The sequence below is a fragment of the Phyllostomus hastatus genome, unplaced genomic scaffold, assembly GCF_019186645.2.
Source record: "Phyllostomus hastatus isolate PE091 unplaced genomic scaffold, TTU_PhHast_1.1 phas_contig_80, whole genome shotgun sequence".
Classification (NCBI taxonomy): domain Eukaryota; kingdom Metazoa; phylum Chordata; class Mammalia; order Chiroptera; family Phyllostomidae; genus Phyllostomus; species Phyllostomus hastatus.
In genome coordinates this window covers 12478741-12488624 of record NW_025333960.1, presented here as the reverse complement: position 1 = coordinate 12488624, position 9884 = coordinate 12478741, and the positions used below count along the sequence as shown (strand labels likewise).

Genomic DNA, 9884 nt, shown 5'->3' with positions numbered 1-9884 from the left:
TTCTGATGTGACCAGCCTCAACAAACAGAAATGGAATAATCATGGCCAAGTACAGCCCAGTCATCCAGCTGGGGCAGCCATTCTGTGTTGATCATGGGACATGAGGCTCTGTGTATTCCATACACTATTGGTGGCATTGTCCTGGCCTGAGGTCTCATTGTTTAAGGTCTCTTTTTTCTTTCTAATACACTTAAATTATAAAGACTTTTTTAGTACAGTACTTTTATGGTTGTCCCTAACAACTGAGTAGTAAATTTAGCCTACTAATTACTTTTCTGTATTTTGCCTTAATAATAGGAGTTCACATTTACTGAAGGCTTATTTGTGCCAGGCGTTGTTCTAAGTTAGTTTATTGATTCAGCGAGCCAGAAGCTACTACTTACCTGCATTTAACAAATGTGGAAACCCAGGTACAATGGTATCTAAGTCATACTTTGAGCCACTGTACCATGTTGCCTTACACTTTAGACTTTTAAACCTAATATTATTCTTTTAATAAAAAGGAAGGCCATATGTAACGATTTGGTTTAGCAATGGATTCTATTTTAAGTAAAACTAAAAAGATTTCTATAACACTCTTTAGGTGCCAAGCCTGTTGTAAGCACTCTACTCAGGCACTAATTCATTTAATCTTTGATCCAGTCCTGTGTAGGCACCACTATTGCTCCCACAGAATGGAAAAGGAAACTGAGACACTGAGAGGCTAATGAGTAGCTTGCCCATGGTCATCTAGCTAGTACGACAGAACATCTGGGGGAGGCAGTGCGTATGCCAATTATTGCAATTATTTTAACATTCCAGTCCTGCCATTGCTGTTTGCCTTTAAAAAAATGATTCCATCTTTCTCATTTTTAGCAACCTTATTTACAAATAATGGGTGGCAGTGGGGGGATCCCATGATCTCTAAAATCCTTTCCAAAAGTCCTATTAATTTAGTACAACAAACCCTGCCAAGTCACATGGGAAAAGCCTTGTTTATGCCACTCCAAAGGCTTAAACTCAAACTGCAGCGTTTAAACTGGCTGTACCTTCCAACACTTTCTGTGTATGTTTGGTTTCGGGAAAGACTAGTTTCAGGAAAAGAATCTAGCAGTAGAAAAACATTAGCTAGAAAAGTACCTAGCTAAGATGTAGAAAATATTTTGTTGATCTCCAGAAGTGCCAATTTCAGTTCAGCATCTGCCAATAGGCCCAGATAATTCTCAATGCTAGAATCCCTGGCTCTACCATTCACCAGCTATGCAACCCGGGCAAATATTCCATCATTCTGATCGAGCACCTTCCTCTGTAAAATGGGGATAAAAATAATTCTACCTCAGTAGAGTTGATGTGAAGAGTAATTGAAATGCCTGTAAAGCATGTACAACAGACCTGCAACACGGTAACTAGTGAGTAAAAATTTAGGATTATTTGAGAATACCTTGTCTCCTAAGAAAACTATGAATTCCAACTATTGTCATAGCTGTGGAGGACTCCTTCTGAGGTCTGATGAAAGACCAGTCTCTTACTATTTGGAAAATTGGGCCCATCATTTTTATCTTCAAGAACAAAAAAAAAATCCACTTATAAATTGCTCAATGGTTATGATAGATGTGACTCAGTACTGAACTGTATTAGCCTGGTGAAGCTGCTTAATATCAGAGGGCCTGTGCTCACAAGAGCAATATGAGTTAGAGGTTTTTATTTAACCTTATTTAGTTAACTATGCAATCAGTATCATTTAGGCAATTTGTTGGACTGGATTTTCTAAAGTTTGTAAGGGGTAGATATTAATCTGCTTCCCCCTCTTTGGTTAAAAAGGTAGTGGCTTTATTATATGCTAAGTTTCTTACAGTACATTTCCTGAGGCCTGGAAACAGCATTTCACAGCACTAGAACTTGTCTGTCCTTTTAAACAACTCATCAGTACAGTATATTAATTACCCGGTAATACAATTTATATAATGCAGTGTATAAATTACCCAGTGTGCAAGGAAATAAAAAAGCCTAAGGACATTTGAAATTTAACTGAGACTTGAAATTTAACACTCTCTGGAGGTCTGATTACACTTGCTTGTCACTCTTACTAGTGGAAAATCACTTTCGCTATATAGAAGAGCCAAATAAATTAATCCATAGCTTTAAAATGAGTTGTATTAGCTTAATGTAGATTCAATCTGGGAATAAAGTAGGTCCTTTTAAAACTGATTACAGAATGTTACAATAAATGGTAGTTTATTAAGTATATTCACTTTGCAAAGTTGTATGTATAAATATGATATGATTGTATCTAGGACAAAACAGATACCCTGAATTTAGGTAAGTCTCTCAGAGGTGAAGGCAATGATAGAGATTATATCATCCACCAGAGACCTGGAGGGATTAAGTGATTTGACTAAAGTTATGTGGAATAAGTGCACAGTCCAGATTTTAGCAGAGGCTTTCCTGATCTCAAGTTGAGAGAAGTCCCACTCTTCTACAGCATGCATTCAACAACATATTATGATAATAATTACAATAACCATTATTTATTAGGTACATACTTTGAGCCAAGTACTCTGTTTGGTACTTAGAACTCTTTGTCCCCACCTCATAGGTCTTTGATGTATGTCTAGTTGTTTCCACTGTACAGATCGAATGACTACACCTCTGCACTGTGACCTGTTCAAGGCTATGCAGTGAGCAAATGCTGGAAGCTGGAGCCTCACTCTTGCATCTGTACTCTTTCCACTGGACCCACTGTTTCGCCCATGACCACATGGGGACCAACACGACCACATCTTTGGCTGGGTTTTCTTTCAAAGTCAGTATTTTAACCTAACGCAATGATAGTCCTGGCTGTGTGCAACTGTAGAACTTGTGTCCAAATTCTGAAAAAATAATAATACCATTCCTAACATTAGCTCACACTCAAAGGAAAAGGGCATCAGAATGGTACATCATTTGTCTACTGTTCTTGAAAATTAACTCACTGACTTTTTAAAAATCAAGTGTAAAAAAGCCTGCCAAATTATTAAAACATGATCTCTTAGCTATATAGGCCATGGACTCAAGATTATGAACTTGAAATCAAAAAGCAAAGAGTCAACTCCTAGAGGATGAAAAGGGAATATTAAGCCTGGTACTCTGTACATTAATACTTTGAGGTAAACTAGAAAAACTACTGAAAATTACTATTTATTTAATGCTTCATTCTATTTGAAAGAGAAATCCCCACATGATCAATACTACCTATATTTAAAAGTTTAAAATATACTGGAAAGTGATTGAATGAGCAATAACTACAATCATAGTAGCAGTGTCTTAGCAAAAATATTTTAGATTTATTAGCCAAACTATTAAATGTTTGATGTGTGTTAGAAGCATTAGTTCCAAGGCAAAATGAGGCGATATTATGTGTAACTGTTTGGAAACATTTTTATTAAAAAAGATTTTTAATATTAATGCTACTTTCAATACAAGTGTGATAATACTCAATAAAGTATCCTGTACTTGATATAGTGAATTTAGAAATGCAACAGTCCACACAGATGCTGGCCCCTCCCTCTCCATTAGCTACCCTAGTAGCAAAATGTAAATATCCCTTTAAAAAATAAAGAGGCCTTTAGGCAGTTGGATGAGCAGAGTGGGGGCAAGGAAAGAGCTCTTTCCAGACATACTCATGCTTTTGGCTTTGACTTCATTTAGTAATGTCAGTTCTGAGAGAACTGAATCAAACCCTTCTATGCTCTGCAAAAGCATAGGAGAAAAAAGCTTGTCATTTACAAGCAGCTATGGACAAAACCAGAGGCAGAGTTGAGGGACTGGGGAAATTAGGGATTCAAAACAAAAGTTAAAGTACACAGTTACTGTCAAAAATATATTAATTTTCCCTAAGAAAATTAAGAGCATTTTGTCTAATGAACTAGATTGCTGACCTTTTAATACTTTTGGTTTTCTGGAACATACAATCACCATCGGACATAAAAGACTAGTTTGCTTTAAAAAAATTGCTTGGAGTTATCTACAGGAATCTTGTGAACACAATTCAAGGATAACATTCTGCAGCTCTTTGGGTATTGGACGATTTCCTCAGATAAGTCCACAAGCAAAGAGGGAGCTGTTAAACCCACTGATTCAAGTGGGCATATTTTCTCACTCCTTTTCGCCCTAGCTCCCTCTTTCCCTAAATGCCAGTGCTTTCCAGCTCTCCGTCCTCTACCCCTAAGGCATGAGAACGAGAAATCATGAAGAGTTTCTCCTTGTTTGTAAACTGCCTCTGCACTGGCTGTGGTGGCTGGGCCTTGGGTGGCCCTCGGCTGGGATCTTCCAGGGGGCTATCTGGACGACTCTGCTCCTCCGCACCAGTGGCGGTGGTAGACTCACAGTCTTGACTTTTACTGGCTACTTCGTCCACAATTGACTCCACGGAGGTGCCGGCCTCCCGCAGCGGGGTGTAGCCCTTTTTGCTGCAGGATGGGTCATCGGAGTGAGAGCTCGGCGAACCCAGACTGGCTGGGGGAGAGCCCTCCAGTCGCAGCGGGGGCGAAGGGGAAGCAGCTTTGGCCGGAAGGTTAGAGTCCAGGTCTGCACTGCGCAAGGAGGGCGGGGGCTCCGGGGACATTGGCACCCGGTAGTCCGGGAGCCCGCTGGTGCTACAGCGCCTCAGAGCCCTGTACTTGCCGGTCCTGGGCAGCTGGCAGCCCTGCACCCCCGCGGTGTGCGTCGCCGCCACGCCCCCGGGCTCCTCTAGCTCTCCTGGCGCCCAGCTCGCGCTACCCCGGTTACCTCGGAGGTCGGTCAAACTTAGGTCGAGCTCATCCCTCGGGATCTTCTGGGAGCCGCGTTCCCCAGGGAGTCTCTGCCAGCTGCAGCTTGCGCCCTTTGTGTCCCCGTCCCTGTCGCGGTCCCCTTGCATTGGTAACAGTGTGAAGGCGCTCAACGAGGAGTCCACGAGGGAGCTGGCGGTGCTCTGGCGCCCCCAACTCTCAGGTGGGCTGCAGGGCGCCGGGCTGCTGCTGCTGCTGGCGGCCGCGGCCACGGCAGCGGTGGCCGCAGCCCGGCGACGGCCAGCCACGCACGAGCGTTCGCGGTAGATGCTGTACACGGCCTCCGCCAGGCTCGGGGGCTCCTGCGAACACCGGGGAGATGAGGCCAAGTCTGGCGGGGACACGGCACCCCTGGCCATGCCGCTGCCCCCGCCCAGAGCTGTGGGGTGGGGCCATGAACCCTTGGCCAACATCGCTGCAGCCTCGAAGGCATCCCCAGGGCCGCCGCAGCTCCCAGGCTTCAGCTCCACGCCCCTCGACTGCACGTAGCTGAGGAAGCCGTTGAGTGGTGTGGCCCCGGGGGGCGCCGAGGCAGGCACCGAGGACGAGGAGGCCTTGGCGGCGGCCGCCGCAGCGGCGGCCAGGTCTTTGGCACGGAGGCTGTGCACGTCGATGACCGTGGAGTAGAGGTCCCGCAGGTTGATGATCTTGGTCTTCTTGTCGCGGTTCTCGTGGAGCACCGCGTTGGCGCAGATGAAGAGGAAGATGCCAATACCCATAATGAGGGGGCCGAAGACCTTTAGCTTGTCAGAATGCAAGTAGCTGGAGAAGATTCGGAAGAAGAAACCCACAGACGCAGAGGACGGCGAAGGGGTGGTGGAACGTGCTGGAGGCGTGCTCCTGGGCGCGCCCACGGAACTGGAGTTTACACCCCCCACAGTAACCAGAAGGCTCTTGGACCGGTTTTTGCTGCCACTGCTGGTGCTATTACCCGTGGTTGGGACTCGGTGGCCGCTGCTAGTGGGCGGCAGCTGCTTACCCGTCTCCTTACTAGCCCCTTCGGCCTTGGGCCAGTAGCCCATCACCGCCATGGCTATGCCAACCAGCAGCACCAGGATCCCACAGAGGGCGATGAGTCCAGATATGGAGCACAGCTTCAGCTTTCCCTTCACCACCACCACGTCGTTCTTGCGCCTCTTCTTGGCTTTCCGCTTGCGCTTGGGAACCTGGTTCGGAGGGCGGAGGGGATCCTGCTTTCTAGCGGAAATCCTCAGTAGGCCGCCGGTAGCGATCATGTCGAAGGGGTGGAGCAAGGGGCTAATCCCCGGGGCGTTGGCTTGGGCAAAGGGGGCGCCAGCTGCCCACTAGCTGCTCTGCCACCTCTTCCTGCTGCAAAGCAGAGGAAGACAGTCAGAGGGTATAGACTTGACTGTAACGACATGCCACGCGCTGCAGTTGTCCCGCTCCTCCATCCCTCCACAAGTGTGCCCCCCCACCCCAGGGCCTTTACCCAGCCACCAGAGTGCGGCTTACAGAGACCAGTGGGTGGGGTGGGTGGACTAGGGAAGGGAGGCGTTGTTGCAATAATTGATAGGAGGTGATAGAACACGTCGCCCCCATGCCTCCCTTTCACACACTCTGTAGGTAATATTCCAGCTTGTTCATTTCAAACCCTCCTGGCTGGCAGCCAACAGAGTTCTGACCATTAGTAGAAACTAAATGTGGAGACTCCAAGTAAGTAGTTGAGGACTTTCCAGGCAAAAGCCATTCCCTTTGTCCTGCTGGAATCGGAAGAGTCCCAATCCAGCTGCCACAAGAGTCCCAATTCTCTACCTAAGCCAAGATTGTATCAAGGTTCGGCCCAAAGTCACTAAAACAGCCACAAAAGTTTGGTTCTAAAGATAAAAGAATTCATTTCATACATATGCAAGCAGGCGGCAGATCATACATATGCCGGCAGGCAGGCAGCTTATTTACTTCCGATAATTAATAGAGAGCCCATTGCTGGGAGAACACCAAAGAACTATGTCAGTGCTCTGACAATAAGTATTTGCACAAAGTTGTCTTCTACCTATTACTGTTCCTACAGCTAAAGGCAAGCAGAGCCTTCTCCCTGCTTTTTCTTCATCTATTTTCTGCAACATCTGGACAGCTTCTTGGGGTGGAATATTTAGTTTTAGATAACTGGTTATGTAACTGAGCTCTTCCTTCTGGCCTCTTCTCCTCCCTCAGAGGAACTCCCTTATAGGTATCATATGCTACATCTCTTCGGGGAATTTGAGAGCTCCCTAGAATCTCCAAGAGAAAGATTTCTTTCTCCAGTGGAAAAATTACAACCTTAAAAAAAAATTCACCAGTCTGCCATAATAGCTTTCTGACCCCTTATTAATATGCCAACACTTTTCAGAATCTCAAAATTCAAATGAGTAGGCAATTAACTGGGTACAGCATAATAATGATTGGTAAGATGACATTTTCCCAAGTAAGAACTGTTTTCTTCATTTTGAGGTCATTTTTAGGAAGGGAGGGTGACAACAGTCAATGAATTATCTTATAGGAAGTTTAGTTGTTTAAATAAAGCCTAGGTTAGATAAACGCAGATTTGTCTTTGTGGATATCTGTTAGCTTCGGGATCCCCAAAGTAAAACATTTTTGTTCCACTGGCTGTGCTCCTTCCTATAACAGAGATGATAAAATCAGGGGCCTTGTTTGAATTGGAAAGGCTTCAATATCATTCACGAGCCTTTTGGCATTTTATTCTTTATTAAATAATTCATATTTTACAATAAATTACCCTTTGAAAATGAGGGATGATTTAGGTAGAATTCTGCTTTTAATTAGTGCCTGGATGAAGTGCTTTGGCCCTCAATTCCCTCCATTATATCAATATAGGCAGGATCTTTTCTCCACCGATGGAAAAGCAAATGGTAATCAGCTCTTTACAATGTTTGCAAATCAATTTTCAGTAGGAGAAATACTAGGTAGGTTAGAGAGGGGTCAGTAGAGAGAAAACATCTATGACCCTTTATAATTTTATTTTAAGGAGCTGCACCAGTAAGTACAGGTTGTTTAAAAAAAGAGTAGTTTACTGTTCATCTGACACCCCCCAAAATAACCATGTTTATTATGTATTTGTAAGAGACTGCTGTTTTAAGTGATCTGTAGACTCCAGCATCTTATCTAGAGATCTGTGATTATTTTAAGAAGGACTTATGAGCTAGACATTTTAGAAACAAAACCGGACTCAGTTGGCGGTGGGGCTCTCCCAGACCAGAGAAGGGCTAACATGCTAACAATCTGTTTGGTAACATTGTTAAGGTGGACCAGGTTGCCGCGTTTCCTGGGGAGGAAGACCCCCACGATGTATTTCTCCTCAGAAATCAGCGTTGCCTCTGGGTAAAATGTGAGAAAGATTGGGATGAATTTCAACCATCGTTTACAGAAGATCATTAAAATGAGCTTAATAGCTAGTAATTAACTCCCTAGTTTATTATTCCTCCAGCTCTGTTGAAGGCTGGGCTCCTTTCCCGTATGCCAACATCTGACCCGAAATACTGACAACCTCTGACATGAAAGCAGAAGTGAGGTCAGACGTCGTGGGAGACCCACCTTTGAGGCTTTTTTTTTCCCCATTCATAATGCAGGAAAACAAACTTAGCAGTCGGGGTTGGCCGCCCTAGCAATTGACTGCCTGGTGCTGGTCTTTCCGTGGTTAAGGAATGGAGGAGGGGGGAATGTCTAAAAATACAACCGCTTCCAAGAGAGACATTCAAGTTCTCGGTTCATGATGAATTAAGCCCCACTCTGTGAGAGGCTCAGAGCCCACAGTCTGGGAGCGCCCTGCCCTGCCCAGGAGTCAGCCCAGGTCCTGGACCCCCACTCCCTCATTGGCAGGACAGCGAGCCCCCGACCTTTTTCTTCTGCTTATTTATGTTGGAGTCACATGAGTGCAGCAGCTGGGAGTCCGCCTCTGGAAAGAAGACAGGCAAAACAGAAGTGAGGGCAATCTGGAACTTGCATTTTCTGGGCAGCGCATCCCATATAGCCAATCCTCCCAAGAAAACGACTGCCCCGGACTGGTGTTCGGGAGGCCCAGGCTCGGGGCATGAGTGATGGGAAGGGGCAGCTCGGGGGTTGAGAACAGGCAGAATTGCTCAAAATGGCAGCACTAGAAGCAAACAATATCGCTCACTTACCCGGGAAGACTGGGGCAGTTCAGGGCCGGCGATCGGACGCACGGGCGACACAAAGGAACCATGGAGAAACTTTTTCAGTCCCAGACAGCCGCGGAGCGCAGGGACAGCGCCTAGGGGGCCGTGCATCCGCGCGCGGCTCAGCAGCCTCGCGGGGGCGAGCTCCCGCCCCAGGTTCGCAGCCCCCTCCGGTGCTGTGGCTGGAGCCATTTCCAAGAGTTTCCAAGAAGTGTCAGGTCCTCCGCATCCTGCATCTTGTCTACTAGCCGTTTTCCCCGCCGCAGCCCCTCCCGCCCCTCGCGCCTGCCCTCCCGCCCAGCTCGCCGGCTGCCCCAGCGCCTATTGTGTGGCAGCGGCGCGCCGGGCTCCGCCGGGTGGAGTAGAGCCCGCCGCGGCTCGCGCGGCTCGGGGCGGCCGGACTGGCGGCTGTTGCTAAGAGACCGGAGCCATGACACAGGGAAATTGCTGCAGGCTGGCAGTCGGTACCCGGCGCGACTGTGTTCCTCAGGGGCGCACCCGCCCCCCGCCCCGCCTCCCCGGCGCTCCCCCTTCACGGGCCTTCCTCCACCTCCTCCCCCGACACACTTCCTCTGCAGCCCGCCGCGCGTCCCTTCGGAAGAACCGCTTGATAACCTGGAGGCTCCTGGGCAGACGGAGGAGGAGCCCCGGGTCTGGGGACGCGCGCTGGGAGGACTGAGCGCTGGGCGCTTCGACCTCGCCTTCCCCTCCCCTAAGGCGCCCGGGGACCGCTGCCTGCCTTCACAGGGAGCTTTGTTCTTTTTCTTCCAACTACCTGTCTGAGCAGCGGACCGGAGAGGGCCAAAGAAAGGGCCCTCACTCCTGAGGGTCTCCCCATCAGCATCCGAGAGACGCTCTTGAGTGAGAGAGGGGTTAGTGTCCCCCTCTTCCTCCCTCCCTTCTTCTCTTTTTTGTTGCTTCTACTCTTGGATACGACACAGGCTTT

The 9884-nt window shown here is 47.5% G+C and overlaps 1 protein-coding gene across 1 annotated transcript; it reads right to left on the bottom strand.

Moving 5' to 3' along the window:
* Positions 1–3389: 3389 nt before the first annotated feature.
* On the bottom strand, positions 3390–9156 carry TMEM200C (transmembrane protein 200C). Its single transcript, XM_045850169.1, has 2 exons — positions 8924–9156; positions 3390–6116 (listed from the first exon to the last, which is right to left on the bottom strand). Exon 2 carries the CDS (start codon positions 6020–6022, stop codon positions 4145–4147), a length of 1878 nt encoding a protein of 625 aa, XP_045706125.1. The 5' UTR covers positions 6023–6116; positions 8924–9156; the 3' UTR covers positions 3390–4144.
* Between the last annotated feature and the right edge of the window lie 728 nt (positions 9157–9884).

Excerpts from the sequence above, each read along its gene's own strand:
- TMEM200C (XM_045850169.1), bottom strand. The coding sequence starts at position 6,022 with ATGATCGCTACCGGCGGCCTACTGAGGATTTCCGCTAGAAAGCAGGAT.